At 37.8% G+C, this 18,390-nt stretch overlaps 1 protein-coding gene across 8 annotated transcripts; it reads left to right on the forward strand.

Annotated features, from left to right (window-relative positions):
- Window positions 1-538: 538 nt before the first annotated feature.
- Window positions 539-11,303, forward strand: LOC112796920 (DEAD-box ATP-dependent RNA helicase 39-like). Of its 8 annotated transcripts, none has more exons than XM_072235692.1 (12): window positions 988-1,314; window positions 1,585-1,645; window positions 1,751-1,873; window positions 1,952-2,055; window positions 2,533-2,598; window positions 2,723-2,899; window positions 3,015-3,155; window positions 3,273-3,425; window positions 3,542-3,682; window positions 6,383-6,499; window positions 6,599-6,739; window positions 7,030-7,360. In XM_072235692.1, the coding sequence occupies exons 6-8, from the start codon at window positions 2,747-2,749 to the stop codon at window positions 3,360-3,362; spliced, it is 384 nt and encodes a 127-aa protein (XP_072091793.1). In that variant the 5' UTR covers window positions 988-1,314; window positions 1,585-1,645; window positions 1,751-1,873; window positions 1,952-2,055; window positions 2,533-2,598; window positions 2,723-2,746; the 3' UTR covers window positions 3,363-3,425; window positions 3,542-3,682; window positions 6,383-6,499; window positions 6,599-6,739; window positions 7,030-7,360. The 8 variants fall into 8 exon arrangements, with proteins under 8 accessions (XP_072091789.1, XP_072091793.1, XP_072091792.1 ...); XM_072235691.1 differs by having other exon boundaries at window positions 994-1,314; window positions 1,509-1,645; window positions 1,952-2,242; XM_072235687.1 differs by having other exon boundaries at window positions 995-1,314; window positions 1,509-1,645.
- Window positions 11,304-18,390: the final 7,087 nt, after the last annotated feature.

Here is an 18,390-nt window from a genome sequence, read left to right on the forward strand (position 1 = left end):
AAAATGAGAATCCTATAGAAAAATCTCATGAACCCTATGAGTTAAAGTCTGGAAAGTCAAACAAGTTGGGGGATCTTTTGCGGCTCTTAAATTGGGTTTCATACTTCTTAATACGTACAAGACCATGTTTAAAAGTAGGGAGGTAGTATGCAATCCACATATTTAATTTGTCCAACAAAAAGCAAGCATAGGCAAGCATCCATTATCCGTCCAATCCTCTATTCAGAATTTCCGATTTGAATTTTGCAAGTTACATTCAATCCACGGGTCGGTCGAATCTTATCTGGTTAGATTCGAAGGCAGATATGATCCAGCATCAAATATAGATCATATTATACATACTTATTAGTATGATAAAACCCAATATATATATATATATATATATTATGGCTCCCGATGAAATTTGATTCCAATTTAATTTAGTTTTTTAATTTTTTATTGGCTCAAATTGTACTTTAAAATTTTAAGATGTGACTTAAATTGGTTCCTTCATTCATTTTCGTCACTAAAGAAGTGATGTGGCACATTTAGTTGACTTCTGGCACCTAAAATATAACAAAATGACGCCGTTCATTAAGCAAACTCTCAATTGGCCTTTCTTCTTCCTCTTCCTCCTCCTTAATTTGACGCTCTCTCACCTCGGTTCACCATTACCGTACCTCTTATCTCTATCGTCACGCCTCTCTCCTCCATTTTGCCTCCCTCTCACTCTTTCACACACACTACTAGAAAACTAGTTATTTCCAACGGATTTTATCCTACGAAAATACAGACGGAATTTCAGAAGGATTTTTTGTCCGAAAAAAAAATGAATTAGCATAAATTACAGACGGAAAAGAGAATCCGTCGATAATTCCGTCGGAAAAATTAATATATTTTTTCGTGAAAAATAGTTACACACGGATTTTTCGTCTGTAATTAAATGGAGAAGACGCTGCATTTAATTAAATTATTATAGATAGAAAATCCGTCTGAAATTTAAAATTTTCCGTCGGAAATATGAATAAACATTTGAGGATCACGGTTATCACTCTTCATTTCACACCACACTCTCACAATTCCACATTCATCTCTTCTGAATGCTTTATCGGTGGCGCTATCAGCCTTGCACCGCCGTCTCACCGAACCTCCATTGGACTCAACTTCCATCGGCCTTACTCGCATCGCTCCCTTCCGTCGCACCCCTTCCGTCGGCCTTGCTCGCATCACTCCCGTTCGAACCCTAATGTGCGTTTCTCTTCGATCTCGCCACTAGTGCTTGCTCTTCTCCGTGTGTTACTGCGTTTCTCTTTCGATCTTGCCTCAGCTGTGCAGGTAACCCTAGTCTCCTTTCTCTTTCATCGCTGCTTTCTTTCATTAAATTCCATCGCTAACTCTAATTCTATTTCCTATTCTATGATAAGAACTTGTAACGATTACAATTCTTTATTTTGTGTTCTTATAAACTTGTTTGTGAAATCAAGGTTTCTGAATCCATTGACTAGTTTCATTTTGGTTGAATTTTTTAGGGATTAGGTTTTTATTGATTCACAGTGTCTCAACGATTGAAGACTAGTGTCCATGTTAACTTGGTCTTCCATATAGGACTGAAAATCAAGATGCTATAGATGCCGTAATTGTTGGTATGCTTGCTGATCCAAAGGAGGTAAATATATTCCCAAATTGATTTTTCAATATAAGAAATTAAAAGGGAAAAAATATATGTTGATTTAAAGGTAAGAATTTCTAAATCTTAATGTAAATTTTGCAGGCAAGAGCTGGAATTAGGGAGGTCCATTTTTTCCCTTTCAATTCTGGAGACAAGAGGACTGCTCTAACTTACATTGAATCTGATGGAAATTAGCACAGATCCAGCAAAGGTGCTCCTGAGCAGGTAAAAATATTCTGCTATTGGCACCAGCTGATTATGTTTGTGCAGTGGACTTAACAATATTCTTTTCTACCTGTTTAGATATTGAACTTCTGCAACTGCAAAGAGGATGTGAGGAGAAAGGCTATGCAACTATTGTTAAGTTTGCTGAGCGTGGGCTCCGATCTTTGGGGGTTGTTAGATAGGTTTGACAAAAAAAAGATATTAACATTTATAGTTTACAACTTGGTTGAATGAGTTTTTATTCATAATTGCTGCTTGAATATCTTTATATAACAAGAAGTACCTGAGAAATCAAAAGATGCTCCTGGTGCACCATGGCAATTTGTTGCGCTGCTACCTAGCATAACCCCTCAAAGTTAGACGTATCACGTATGTATGATTGATATGGAGAATTAATATCCTGAGTTAGTTGTCATGATCAAGGGTTCTAAGCACTATTCTTTTGGAATCACTTTGTTTAGTGAAATAACTTTAATTATGTATGATGTCATCTTCAATTTATTTTGTTGTGATGATTGATGATTGATGATACTGAAACCTGAAGAGAAATTTGGCTGTAGCTCTAGTATTTCGTTCCTTCTATGTTTGTTTTCAATGGGATTTGTTAACCGAAAAGAATCAATGGAAATATGACCTGAAGAATGTGTTTACTTGTGTAGCTGCTGCGACATGGCGAGGTTGGTTTGGGCTTTGTGCTTTGTGCTACAGAGGAGAAAGCTAATGAGGTAGTTGGTTGTCCTCAATCCCACTACCATCATCATCATTCATCACCTTGTCTGTTTAGCCCTATAATGTTTGAACTGAAGATTCTAAATTGATTTTGACTGTTGCAAATTGTTATGGATTCAGTGTTTTAGTGCTGCAAAGTATATCATGGAGATTTCGGAATCAAAGTTGGCAAAGCAATGTTCTTCCCCAGATAATGAGCATTCAAATGTCTCAATTGGTCTTCTACTCGGAACCCCTTCTGAAATTATTCAGTACATTGAAGAGGGAAGTGTTGTCCCTGCTGAAATAAGATATATGGTTAGTACCACTTTATAAAATTCAGTGTCAAGATCTGTGAAAATGTATCTTGGATTACCATATTTCGGGAGCTACCGGCACTGATCACGCTCGTATATCTCATGTTTCCGAGTAGGTTTTGGATGATCTAGATTTCATGCTTGGTAGTGGCCTTGGTTCTAACATCCACAAGATTCTCGAACCATTACAAGATCATGAATCAACATCTTCTTACAAAAGATTTCAAACCGTTCTAGTTACATCGTCGATCACCGAGGTATGAATGCATGATGAAGAACTGTGTTCCCGTTATACTTGAGCTCCTTAAGAAGATTTAATATGCTTAGACCTCCATGTTGCTGGTTGTTATTGTGAATTTATCTTGTTATGACAGGTTTTGGGTGATGAATCCCCCATTGTGAAGCATCTTGAGCGTGATCATGCTGAAAATATTTATGTAATTGATATTGGTTTGGTAATCTGATGGATATGAAATTGATGACTGCATCTTAAGATATTTATGTAAAGATGGCAGGGAAAGATGTAGGTACTAAACTATCTCACCCAGTTTGAAACTTTTCTTCCCTTTTACATGTATAAACATTTCATCTTCTGTCATTTCTAACTTTGTCCTCTTTTTTTTTTAAACTTAACATTTCTTAGAAGCAATTGTACAAAAAAGATTGCCCAAGTTCAAGAAAAAGAAGTAAAAGATTACCTCTGCTGTAATCTGGGTGCTGTCTTCTGGAATTTTGATCTTATGCTTGGCCATCATCATTTATAATTGGGAGATTCGTAAAAAAGGTAGTTAAGTAATTCTCATTGTTTGATTCTTGATTATTGAGTAATTTCAAAGGCCTTCAAGGCAGTTCAACAAAAGTCTACAACAGAAACAGAGTTATATTGGTAGTTATACTTCATATATCTATTTTTCAGTTCCAAAATTCAGATTGAGAAAAATTTATAGGAGCATAAAACACTGATTTTGTTTATACATTGTATCCTACTATACTTTATAGGAAAGATAAAAAAGGAAAGAGAATTGGATGTAATAAATAGTCAGCATGATGAAGAAGATCTAGAATTGCCCTTATTTGGTATAGGTACGGTTACTTCTGCAACAAATAATTTTTCAACTGACAACTTATTAGGAAGAGGTGGTTTTGGACCAGTTTATAAGGTAATCAAATGGGAAAAAAATTGTTGTCATCCCTATCTAGAATGCATAATATTCTTGATAAATTTTGTTTTCTTTTCTTTACAAGATTCCATAGTTAGTTGCTTTCTGGTGCTTAAGTTAGATTAGGCAGTGTCCCAAAGATAAAGACAAGGATAATATTTAATTCTAAATAAAGCATTCGTTCTTATTTGCTTTTGTCTTTTTGTTAGTGCTATGGATAAACTATAGAAGAGGCATGTCCAAATACGCCAAATCAATGCGTGAAAAATCAAATAAAATAAATGGTACTGCATAACATTAGTCAGGATTTTGATAATTACTGAAATGGGTTGTACATATATAATATAATATAAAAAGAGGAACCCGGTGGGCCACAAGCTTCAATTATTGTGATAATATGCAATTAGGATAATTATGAGAGTAATTGTTGACTAAGAAATTAGATATTCAGAAGAAGATCTGAAGCTTCATTTTGCAGTAGAGTTACATATTCAATTATTCTTGCAGTAGAGTTACGTATTCAATTTTTGTATCTATATCTCTGGTGGACGAAATTGTGATTGCCCTCTTTGTATTTGCATGAGATTTATTTAATGGCTCCTTGGCATATGCGATCACAACTACGTTCAACTTAACCAGCAAGTGTACTGGGTCATCCAAGTAATACCTTACGTGAGTAAGGGTTGATCCCACAGAGATTGTTGGTATGAAGCAAGCTATGGTCACCTTGTAAATCTCAGTTAGGCAGATTATTGGTTTAAATTTGATTAATGGAATAAATAGAAAATAAAAGGGATAGAAATACTTATGTAAATCAATAGTGGGAGTTTCAGATAAGCGTATGGAGATGCTGTGCTCCTCTTGAATCTCTACTTTCTTATTACATTCATCCAATCCTTCCTACTCCTTTTCATGGCAAGCTGTATGTAGGGCATCACCGTTGTCAATGGCTACATCCCATCCTCTCAGTGAAAACATTCCTATGCTCTGTCACAGCACGGCTAATCATCTGTCGGTTCTCAATCAAGTTGGAATAGAATCCCTTGATTCTTTTGCGCTTGTCATCACGCCCAACCTTCAGGAGTTTGAAGCTCGTCACAGTCATTCAATCCCAGAATCCTACTCGGAATACCATAGACAAGGTTTAGACTTTCCGGATCCTCATGAATGCCGCCATCTATCTAGCTTATACCACGAAGATTCTGTTGGGGAATCTAAGAGATATGCGCCCTGCCTAAAGTAGAACGGAAGTGGTTGTCAATCACGCGCGTTCATAGGTGAGAATGATGATGAGTGTCACAGATCATCACATTCATCAAAGTTAAGTACAACGTATATCTTGGAATAAGGATAGAAGAGAATTGAATAGAAAGTATTAATAATTGTATTGAAACTTGAGGTACAGCAGAGCTCCACACCCTTAATCTATGGTGTGCAGAAACTCCACCGTTGAAAATACATAAGTAAAAGGTTCAGGCATGGCCGAATGGCCAGCCCCCTGAATGTGATCAATAGCCTCCTAAGATGAAGAATAAAACAAAACTGAGACCAAAGATGTCTAATACAATAGTAACTTATCCTATTTATACTAGACTAGCTACTAGGTTTTACATGAGTAAGTATTTGATGCATAAATTCACTTCCGGGGCCCACATGGTGTATGTTTGGGCTGAGCTTGATCTATCCACGAGCTGAGGCTTTTCTTGGAGTTGAACTCCAAATTATAACGTGTTTTGGGCGTTCAACTCCGGATCATGACGTTTTTCTGGCGTTTAACTCCAGACAGCAGCATGTACTTGGCGTTCAACGCCAAGTTACGTCATCAATTTACGAATAAAGTATGGACTATTATATATTGCTGGAAAGCTCTGGATGTCTACTTTCCAACGCCGTTGAGAGCGCACCAATTGGAGTTCTGTAGCTCCAAAAAATCCATTTTGAGTGCAGGGAGGTCAGATTCCAACAGCATCAGCAGTCCTTTTGTCAGCCTTTTTTCAGAGTTTTGCTCAAGTCCCTCAATTTCAGCCAGAAATTACCTGAAATCACAGAAAAACACACAAACTCATAGTAAAGTCCAGAAATGTGAATTTAACATAAAAACTAATGAAAACATCCCTAAAAGTAGCTTGAACTTACTAAAAACTACCTAAAAACAATGCCAAAAAGCGTATAAATTATCCGCTCATCAATCTCCTTCTCTATTATATTTTATAATATAGTTTCTACATTATTGAAGCTATGTTAACTTCTTTTACATTTATTTTTTTCTATATTACTTTTGCTACATATACTTAATTCATGAAACCAAAATGTTTGAATCACAGCTTAATGTGAAGAACTTGGAAGATGAGATTTCAAATAAAGACATGAATTTGTCTCCTATATTGAAGTCAATCAAGGATCTTGAGAAAGCAGCAATCAAGATAAATGACTAGAGAAAGGTATCATTTGGCCAAAGTTTAAACTTAAAACAAACACAAGTTCTTAAAATAACAACTATCATATAATAAAGTGTTTTCTTTTCTTTTCTTTTGTTTCAGGAAATAGAAGCAAGTAAATGTTGGAGAACATGGAAAGAGTACCAAATGAAAGTGAGAGATGTGAATGATAGACTTATGATGGCTGAATGTGCATTCACTGACAGAGATGGCCTCTTAGGAATGACATGGCATAAGCATTTGGTGAGTATATAATTTTTTACTCTAAGAAGCAAGTGTTTTCTAGGACAGTTCCCTCATTTTTCTTCTGACTTATAATATCACATAGTCTCATTAACAATTGCCATGTGAACATTAGATGCATTCTACTGTTTTGAATGAAACCAAGGTTCTAACTTCTGAAAAAGATGAAATTGAAGAAATCAAGAAAATGGAACAGCTATATATATATATATATATATATATGTATATATATATATATACAAAAATTGATTTAAGTTGACATAAGACTCAAGTTATATCAATGATTCTAGGTGGAGAAAGTTCACTTAAATGGAAAAATGAAGGCGGCCACTGCGTATTTCAGCGACACAAGAGTTGGACACGAGTTGGAGGTTGCTCAGTGAATAAACACATTCGTTTCTGCTCAAGCTCAAGTGATGAAGAATCAGGATCCCTGCAATGAAATAGTTATAGCATGGTTGAACAATATACTGGAAATTATAGTTGATGATGAATACACTTTGTTTATATTTTGAATTATATTGACTTGCTTGTTTATAGTACTTTTCTTTTAGTTTGATAATACGATGAATTTGTTTTTTTTGAAATATTATAAATATTCGAATACAAATTAGATAAAAATTTGTATTAAATTTATATTTATTTTGTATGAAAATAAGTTTGTTTTGTAATTAGAAAAATAAAAAAATTCTATTTTACCTTACAGACGGATTTACAGACGGATTTTTTGCCTGTAATCAGAGTGTGAGATGATTTTTCAAAGTTCAAATTACAGACAGAAAATCTGTCAGAAAATTTGTCTGTAGTTACAGACGGATTTTCCGTCTGAAAATCCGTCTGTAATTACAGACGAAAAATCCGTCTGAAAATCCGTCTGTAATTACAGACGGAAAATCTGTCGGAAAGTTCGTCGCCTTCGGGAAATGGATGGAGAATTTACAGAGGGAAAATCCGTCGGTAACTGGTAAAAATCCGTCGGTAATTTTCTGACGAAAAAAATCCGTCAGTAAATAATTTCCGACGGGGCTTTTACAGAGGGACAAAATCCGTCGGTAACCAAAAATCCGTATGTAATAAAGACTAAATCTGTCTGTATTAATCCATTTTCTAGTTGTAACAGTCAAACTCACAACTCTCGTCACGACAACACTATCGCGGAGCATGCATGCCCATGGAACCAACTCCAACATCACCACAACACCCAAACATGTGAATCAGAGAGTTCTGAACCAGTAGCACCCCCATGAACCCCATTCTTCAAGGCTTGATCGTGACACTTCTTCCTAAGTTGAAGGCAACCCATCTTAGCACAATAACCAATGAGGGGCACTATAAAACTCGGTTAATTAATGACTAATTAATCTATAAATGAGAATTTATTCTAGAAAGCAAAAAATGTGATTTTTATGGCTTAATATGATAGAGGAGATTGAGACGAGAATTTCGATACCAATTTTGTAGAAATCGGACCAAGATTGGACCAAACGGGCCAAACTGGGCCAACCGGACCCATATTAAGCCCGTGGCCCAACCTATCTAAACCTAAAACTCTCATTTCAGCACTCTCTCTCCTCATTAACACTAAGAACACACTGAAAATTGCAAAGAATGGGGAAAGAACACTCTCTCAAGCTCTAACCCTTGGTTGATCTTCAAACCACCATAACTTTTGATCTAGAGCTCTACAAAACCCACTACTTTATTTTTGAGGTAAGCCACAAAATCATTTCAGTTCTTCATCCCTTAATTTTGAATTTCATGGAGAAAAGTGTTGAGATTTTGGGCTCTTTGATGTTATAGGACCTAACTCTTTTGAAGGAGAAGATTAATCTTGTCTCCTTGAACCTTGGTTGTGGTAAGATTCTTAACCCTAGTGGAATTTGTTGTTCTATGATGTTTGGGTATTGAGTTGTTGTGTTGGATGTGATAATTGTGGCTTAGGTAGTGTGTATGTGAATATTGAAGATTGATTGAGATTTTGGAAAGATTGGGAAAGGGCTTTGGTGTGCTAAAAATCTGTTCTTGGAGGTCTTGAGACCTTGAGAGCTTGTGGAAAAGTGATTTGGAAATGCTCTGGTTGAGCGGAGGAAATCAGCTAAGGTATGGTCTCGGTTTCCTGTATCCAAAATGTAATGTAGTGTGAAAACTTAGGCTAGAGGCCCTAAGATAGGCATTGAATTGTTGACGTTGTTGAATGATTGAGATATATTATGTGGTCATATATGTGATTATGAATATTGATGCCTTGATGGTGTGATGTATGAGAAAAATGCATGTTGTGATATATGCTTGATGAATAATTGAGGGTGAAACCATGTTGATGGTGAGTATGATATTGGTTATGTGTAATGATGGTTGATTGGAAATGGTGTTGTTGGAATTTGGGATGAGGAAGGATGTCTGACATGTTAATGTGTTTGTAATTTAGCCATTTAATTGAGATGGGTTAAAATGGTTGGATGGTGGTTTTGTGAATTTTGGTGAAAATATTAATGTATGAGTTGAGGAGGCTTGGGGTTGATTTTTGGTATGTTTTGGGTTGATTTCAAAAAGGGATTGAAATTGGTATATTTTGGTTGATTTTGAAAAGGGTTGAAATTGGTTTGTTCAGAAAATGGCACTTTGTGATTTTGTATGAAAATATGATTTTTGGGCATACCTTGACGGGGCATAACTTGGACTCTGGATCCTCGTTTTGTACCAAACTTGTTTAGAAATGAAATTGGATCCGGGATGTTCATGCCGTTCAAAGAACGGGCGAAAAATAATTTTAAACGAAGAGGTTATGTCCATCGGAAGATTGAGGTTTAAGACTGTGAATTCTGCAGCTTTTAACTTTGAAAAATTTTTGGCAGAACGTGCACCCACGCGTAGGCGTGACTGATGCGTACACGTCGTTTTCACTATCCACGTGTGCACGTGGCCTACGCGTACGCGTCGATGCGCTGCACCAAATGCCCAGGCAATTTCCTGAGAGTTGTGCAAGAATTGTGCCAATTTTGTGCGTGAAGCACAAGCGCACCCATGCGTACACGTGGCTGACGCGTAGGCGTCGCTCGGTTGTTTATCCATCCACGCGTGCACGTGGGTGACACATACACATCAATGAACTTTTTGGCATTCCACGCGTGCGCATGGGTGACGTGCACATGTGACCCTGTTTTCATCCCAAAGTTGATTTTTGAGTTTTAAAAGTCAAATTTCATATTTCCAAGCCTCTGATCTCACCCCTTATGTCTTAAATTATTATGATATTCCTAGCAATGGGAAAGGAGCTAAGACATGTGGTAACTTGTGAAAGAAGAAAGGGGAGGATTAATGATCAATGATGATCATAGATGATTATATGAGATACAGAGGATGACGATGGAAGTGCTTTATGTGCCATGAACCGAAGGGCTGTATTTGTTAATACATTGGTTGGATATGGATTGAATTATAAGCCGGATGGCTGAGTTATTGCCGAGTTACGATGGAGCCATTATTGAATTATGGCTGAGTAAAAATGCATATATGCTATTGAATGAAATGTGAATGTTGCACTTCTACTATCTGAGACACGAGTTTTCCTGGGAGAAAGCAGTGGCTAGCCACCACATGCTCCAGGTGGAGACTTGATACCCTGCTGACCCTATGTCGTAAGTGTGGCCGGACGTTGTGAAAGTTTCGGATGAGCTCGCCCCCGTGAATATACACTAGTGAGGGTGTTGCATATGAATTATGAATATGAATTATACTGAGTATAACTCGAGTTGGGGATGTACGACAGAGGGACAGTCCAATAGTTAGCTACCAGGACTTGTCGGGTTGACTATATAATCGACAGATGATATCATCAGCCATTAGGACAGGCATACATCATATGCATATTATGTGACTTGTTTGAGATTGCCTAATTGACTGCGTAATACTTGCTAATTGTCTAAATGCCGTATCTGTTTCCTATTTGTATATCTCTTATCTGATATAACTGTGTTTGTCATATTATACTCCTGCTGGTGGTTGGGAGGTCTGAAGGAATTGGAAAGGAAACTATTAGTTAGACTGAAGATCTTTAGTCAGTTGCCATTTATGGTTTAGCCTGTTTATAAGCTTTGATTTATTTGTTGGAAGTTCTAGGATTGCCTTTGGCTTTCCCAGGACCTTACATGTTAGATATGTGGGCACTGTTACCATATTAAGAACCTCTGGTTCTCACCCATGCGGATTTTGTGGTTTTCAGATGCAGGACGTGAGGCTTCCCGTTGAAGCATGCTGGAGACTTCTGGATTAGTGAAGATTCTTGGTTTTCGGGACTCTATTTGGGTTTCATATGTTTTGCTTAGATACTTTATCTCCACTAAATAATACAAACTGTGATGACTCTTCTTAAAGGTGGTTTTGGAGAATAGGTTTTCTATATTTATATCCATTTGGGTTTCCTTTGGGGTTTCTTATTTTATTTACATGTATATATTTCTATGCTTGGACCGGTTATCTTTGCAACCGGATCTTGAGTTTTGATATTCATGTTTTTGGCACTCTTTGGTATATATATAGTCTCGCGTTAGTTTATCCTTTATTCATTACGTTTTCAATCGGAGCGTTGCGCCTTCGAGTTACGATTTTGTTTTACCCCTTTTTCTTTAAAGGCTCCTAGTTATATTCATTATTGACACTACTATACATACTAAATTTTTATTGTAGAGGTCGTAATACCTGGCCATCTCTAAATTATGATTTAATCATAAGACTCTGTATGGTAGGGTGTTACAGGCACAAAGGTGTAGCTATTAGGAAAGAAATCACTGCGCAAAGAATGAAAGAAAAAACAAGAGTTTGATGAGGAACGTGACTGTTAGAACCCAGATAAATGACAAAAATAAATATTTAGAACGAAAACTTGGACACTCATTTTAAAGATTTTAGTCCAAGATGGGCCAACGGGCTTAAAATTGCAAACTGGCCTATGTTGGGCCCAAACACATGATATTTAAGCCCTTCACTTAGAGCATTTCAGCTCATTCACCCCCATTTGAGAGAGAGAGAGAGAGAGAGAGAGAGAGAGAGAGAGAGAGAGAGAGAGAGAGAGAGAGAGAGAGAGAGCACGTAGAAGAGAGAAAGAAAAGAGAGTGAGCCCTAGCTTTTACTATTCATCCCTTCTTTCAAATCCACATAACTTCCAAACCGTAGCTTCGATTGACAACCCGTTTGTGACCACGTGTCGCTCTCGGCTTTCTCTTCGATTTTACACCACTTTGCGGTAAGTACTTAGTGCACAAAACTAGCTCTGCACATTTCACACAGATAGACCGGCAAGTATACCGGGTCGTCCAAGTAATATCTCAAGTGAGTGAGGATCGATCCTACAGAGATTGTTGGTTTGAGCAAGCAGTGGTTATCTTGCAGATCTTATTTAGGTGGATAGAAATTATAGTTTGTCACGGTAAACGCATAAAATAGAATAAATAAATAAAACGTTACTAGATAGGTGGAAAATCAAAGGTATGAGAACGGTTGAGGCTTCGGAGATGCTTTGTCTTGCTGGATTAACTTTTCTTACTGTCCACTTCAATAACTTTCTGATTCCTTCAATGGCAGCCGTAAGTAATTAACTCATGTCCTCTCATCAAGTTAACCTCCTCCACTGCAGCAATCTACCATGTTGTAAGTGACTTATGTCCTCTCATCAAGCCTCCTCTAGGTTTTTCACTGTAGTAGAAGATGAAGCTCTAAGCAATCCAGTCCCCTTCATGATCCTACTTAAAGTGCCACAGACAAGGCAGATCTTCCAGATCAGGGAACGCTGCTTCTCAGACTCTAACCTTAGCACCACAGAAACCTTACTTATCCACAGTCAACAAAATTTCATGTCACGTATCCAAAGTTACCCAGGTAATCTATTGGAATCCATAATACAATCTCTAGCTTTGGTTCAACGCTATCCGGGTCAGGACTGGCACGGAATCCATATAGAACAAGGATGATTGTCACAGGTCACCCTCAATTCATAAGATGAAGATCGAGAATGCATAAGAGAATAGAATCAGACATATTGAACTAGAACAGTAATATTATTGATCCATGAAACTCAGCAGAGCTCCTAACCTTAACCTTAGGAGGTTAGTGACTCATAATATTTGAAAATACAAAATGGGGGAGGAAGAATGTTGAGTTTGGAAAATTTGAATTATTATGATGATCAAACATTATTAAAATTATTAATTAGAATGTTGCTATTTCAATATTTGCTTCCAATCGTTTAGTTAATGTGTTTGTTAGTGTGCAAGAAAAATAAAATGAATTTTTGTATTGGGTCAAAATCACATAAGCCTAACTTGATAAATGAATTAATTTGATTTGTGCTAAATTAGATCACTCAAGTTGTTGAGACTTGAATTGGAGATAAGCCCAAATCTCAAGTGCATTTTGATAAAACAAAATGATGAAGAAAATGACCCAAGGAAGCCATATGGTGATCACAAAACAAAAGGGGTCCAATTTGATGATGCACTCTTCGGTTACCTACTCCATTGGTTAATGGAATTCAAATTACATTTTAATTGATTTCTTTCCTTGGTAACCGAAACTCACAATTTAATTTCATTTAATTTTGCATTGAATGCTTTATTTCTTCTCTCTCCTCTCTCTTTGTATTCGGTCATATCACTTCAATCAGAAGAAGAAAAGAGAAGCCAGTTATCAGAGAAAGTAATAGTAAAGCCTAATGGAAGAAAAGGCTAGGATGATAATATCTTTTAAAAAAGGAAGATCTGAAGCAAGGCATGGCTAGATCTTTGCCATTGAAGGCAAGACTTTGAAGAAGAGCTTTAAGATCCTCCATACCAAGAATAGAAGCAATCCTCCTCTGTCAGAGAGGAAGATCTCAGTTGTAAAAGCTCATTTCTATTTTTGTTCATCAAAGAAAGAAGATAGCCTCTGGATCTACGCATGGGAAGAAGAAAAAATAGAAAGCATGGAGCTGTCCTGAGTCAGAGATTCATCAAGGGTTAGAAGAAAGGCTCAAATTGAAGAAGCTTGATGAAAAGGGTCAGAGATTCTTAGGGCCAAAGTCAAGATGAAAGGCTCAGATTGAAGAAGGTTGATGAAAAGGGTTTAGAGAGGTACATGCATGTTGGTTTTTGGTTTCTCTCTCTCTTCTCTTTGTCCGAACCGAAGCTATTTTTGGGCTGGAGAAGAAGTTGCTTGGTTGAACCGATTTCAACCTTGGAAGCTTCCCTTTCTATATTAAGGGTGAACAGCCAAGGGTTGAGATCAAGAAGAGAAAGTGTAAAGCACAGAGTTCTCATAGCTACCTGATGAGCGAATATTTTATACGCTTTTTGGCATCATTTTCATATAATTTTTAGTATGTTTTGTTTAGTTTTTATTAAGTTTTTATAGGTTTTAGTGTTAAATTCACATTTTTGGATTTTACTATGAGTTTGTGTGTTTTTATACATTTCAGGTATTTTCTGGCTGAAATTGGGGAGCTGGAGCAAAAGTCTGATTCAGAGACAGAGAAAGCACTACAAATGCTGTTTGGATCTGACCTCCTTGCACTCGAAAGAGCTTTTCTTGAGCTCCAGATATTCAAATAGAGCATTCTCAATGGCTATAAAAAGCTGACTTTCAGAGCTTTCTAACAATGTATAATAGTTCATACTTTGTTTCAGATTAGCAGGCTCAAAACTGGCATTCAATGCTAGCCTTTTGCCCCCTTTCAGGTGTCCAGCGCCCAAGGAGAAGAGACCAACGTCCAAACGCCCAAAGAGGCCCCCCTAGCCAGCGTTTAACGCCCTAGAGGCCTTCTAGCACATGGATCTCATCAAATCACAGCCCAAACACTCATCAAGTGGGCTCTAGAAGTGGATTTTTAGCACTAAAAAGATTGTTTTACCCTTACGAGTCATTAATTTAGTATTTAAAGTAGAAGATCACTCTTTGTTAATCATCTTTGCCCATAATTCAGCATATTTTCATTTTATCATTGTATTTTCCTTTCAGTATGAGTTTCTAAACCTCCTAGGTTGAGGGGAGGAGCCATGCTGGGTTCTATGAATTAATAAAAGTATTACTGTTCTTCTTCGATCCATATCTGATTTAACTCTAAGATGTATACTCATTCTTCAACATGGTGAATTGGACCGCGTGCCTGACAACCACCCCTGTCTACTTGGGTTCGTGTAAATATGTGACTGGAAAGTGCGAACCGCCAGTGGTGCACGAAATTGCAATCACACTTTTTGCAACTCCGCACAACTAACCAGCAAGTGCACTGGGTCGTCCAAGTAATACCTTGCGTGAGCAAGGGTCGATCCCACGGAGATTGTTGGCTTGAAGCAAGCTATGGTTATCTTGTAAATCTTAGTCAGGATATCAGAAATTATCAGGATTGATTGCGAAAAAAAACAAAAGAACATGAAATGGTTACTTGTTTTGCAGTAATGGAGAATAGGTTGAGGTTTTGGAGATGCTCCATCTTCTGAATCTCTGCTTTCCTACTGTCTCCTTCATCAAACACGCAAGGCTCCTTCCATGGCAAGCTGTATGTAGGGTTTCACCGTTGTCAATGGCTACCTCCCATCCTCTCAGTGAAAATGTTCCTATGCTCTGTCACAGCATGGCTAATCATCTGTCGGTTCTCGGTCAGGCCGGAATAGAATCCAGCGATTCTTTTGCGTCTGTCACTAACGCCCCGCCTGCTAGGAGTTTGAAGCACGTCACAGTCATCCAATCATTGAATCCTACTCAGAATACCACAGACAAGGTTTAGACCTTCCGGATTCTCTTGAATGCCGCCATCAGTTCTAGCTTTTACCACGAAGATTCCGATTAAAGAATCCAAGAGATAACTACTTAATCTAAGGTAGAACGGAGGTGGTTGTCAGGCACGCATTCATAGTTGAGAATGATGATGATTGTCACGGATCATCACATTCATCCGGGTTAAGAACAAGTATTATCTTAGAATGGAAGCAAGCATGATTGAATGAGAAACAGTAGTAATTGCATTAATCCATCAAGACACAGCAGAGCTCCTCACCCCCAACCATGGGGTTTAGAGACTCATGCTGTGTAAAGTATACAAAGAAACGTGTAAAGTGTCATGAGGTACTGATACAATGTCAAAAGATCCTATTAATAGTAAACTAGTAACCTAGGGTATACAGAAATGAGTAAATGACGTAAAAATCCACTTCTGGGTCCACTTGGTGTGTGCTTGGGCTGAGCATTGAAGCATTTTCGTGTAGAGACCTTTTCTGGAGTTAAACGCCAGCTTTTATGCCAGTTTGGGCGTTTAACTCCAAGTTTTATGCCAGTTCCAGCGTTAAACGCTGGAATTTCTGAGGCTTATTTGCCACGCCGGTTTGGGCCATCAAATCTTGGGCAAAGTATGGACTATCATATATTTCTGGAAAGCCCAGGATGTCTACTTTCCACGCCATTGAGAGCGCACCAATTGGGATTCTGTAGCTCCAGAAAATCCACTTCGAGTGCAGGGAGGTCAGAATCCAACATCATCTGTAGTCCTTTTCAGTCTCTGAATCAGATTTTTGCTCAGAACCCTCGATTTCAGCCAGAAAATACCTGAAATCACAGAAAAACACACAAACTCATAGTAAAGTCCAGAAAAGTGAATTTTAGCTAAAAACTAATAAAAATATACTAAAAACTAACTAAATCATACTAAAAACATACTAAAAACAATGCCAAAAAGTGTATAAATTATCCGCTCATCACAACACCAAACTTAAATTGTTGCTTGTCCCCAAGCAACTGAAAATTAAAATAGGATAAAAAAAAGAGAATATACTATAGACTCCAAAATATCAAGGAAACATAGCTCCAATTAGATGAGCGGGACTAGTAGCTTTTTGCCTCCGAACAGTTTTGGCATCTCACTCTATCCCTTGAATTTCATAATGATTGGCATCTATAAGAACTCAGAACTCAGATAGTGTTATTGATTCTCCTAGTTAAGTACAATGATTCTTGAACATAGCCAGTGTATGAGTCTTGGCTGTGGCCCAAAGCACTCTGTCTTCCAGTATTACCACCGGATACATACATGCCACAGACACATAATTGGGTGAACCTTTTCAGATTGTGACCCAGCTTTGCTAGAGTCCCCAATTAGAGGTGTCCAGGGTTCTTAAGCACACTCTTGTTGCCTTGGATCACAACTTTATTTATCCCTCTTTTTTTATTTTTTTCTTTCTTTCTCTCTCTTTTTTTTTTCGAAATTTTTTTTTGTATTCACTGCTTTTTCTTGCTTCAAGAATCAATCTGATGATTTTTTAGATCCTCAATAACAGTTCTCCTTTTCCCTCATTCTTTCAAGAGCCAACAATTTTAACATTCTTAAAACAACAAATTCAAAAGACATATGCACTGTTCAAGCATTCATTCAGAAAATAAAAAGTATTGTCACCACATCAAACTAATTCAACTAGTTTCAAGGATAAATTCGAAATCCTGTACTTCTTGTTCTTTTGTGATTAAAGCATTTTTCATTTAAGAGAGGTGATGGATTCATAGGACATTCATAGCTTTAAGGCATAGACACTAAGATACTAATGATCATGTAATAAGACACAAACATAGATAAACATAAGCATAAAAATTTGAAAAATAGAAAATAAAGAACAAGGAGATTAAAGAACGGGTCCACCTTAGTGATGGCGGCTTGTTCTTCCTCAATGTCTCTTCCTTGCCTTTGTTGCTCCTCTCTCATGATTCTATGATCTTCTTTAATTTCATGGAGGAGGAATGTTCTTGGTGTTTCACCCTTAGTTGTCCCATGTTGGAACTCAATTCTCCTAGGGAGGTATTGATTTGCTCCCAATAGTTTTGTGGAGGAAAGTGCATCCCTTGAGATGAATATCTCCATCTCCCATGGCTCGGAGGTGGAAGCTTTTGCCTTCCTTTCCTCTTTCTAGAGGTTTCTCCGGTCTTAGGTGCCATAAATGGTTATGGAGAAACAAAAAGCAACGCTTTTACCACACCAAACTTAGAAGGTTTGCTCGTCCTCGAGCAAAAGAATAAAGAAGAGAGAGAGTGGTGGGGTAGGTGGGGATCCTGTGGGGTCCACAGATCCTGAGGTGTCAAGAAAAAGTCATCCCTGCACCAAGTGGCGAGCAAAAATGCTCCTTATGCCAATTCTGGCGTTAAACGCCGGGCTGGTGCCCATTTCTGGCGTTTAACGCCAGCTTGGTGCCCATTCCTGGCGTTTAACACCAGTCTAGTGCCCCTTTCTGGCGTTAAACGCCCAGAATGGTGCCAGACTGGGCGTTAAACGCCCATCTGCTAGCCTCACTGGCGTTTAAACGCCAGCAAGTTCTCCTCCAGGGTGTGCTGTTTTTCTTTCTATTTTTCTTTCTGTTTTTGCTTTTTCAATTGATTTTGTGACTTCTCATGATCATCAACCTATAGAAAACATAAAATAACAAAGGAAATTAGATAAAATATAACATTGGGTTGCCTCCCAACAAGCGCTTCTTTAGTGTCAGTAGCTTGACAGTGGGCCCTCATGGAGCCTCACGGAGGCTCAGAGCAAAGTTGGAACCTCCCAACACCAAACTTAGAGTTTGGTTGTGACCTCCCAACACCAAACTTAGAGTTTGACTGTGGGAGCTCTGTTTGACTCTGTTTTGGGAGAAGCTCTTCAT

This window comes from Arachis hypogaea, chromosome 4 (assembly GCF_003086295.3).
Source record: "Arachis hypogaea cultivar Tifrunner chromosome 4, arahy.Tifrunner.gnm2.J5K5, whole genome shotgun sequence".
In the NCBI taxonomy this organism is placed as follows: domain Eukaryota; kingdom Viridiplantae; phylum Streptophyta; class Magnoliopsida; order Fabales; family Fabaceae; genus Arachis; species Arachis hypogaea.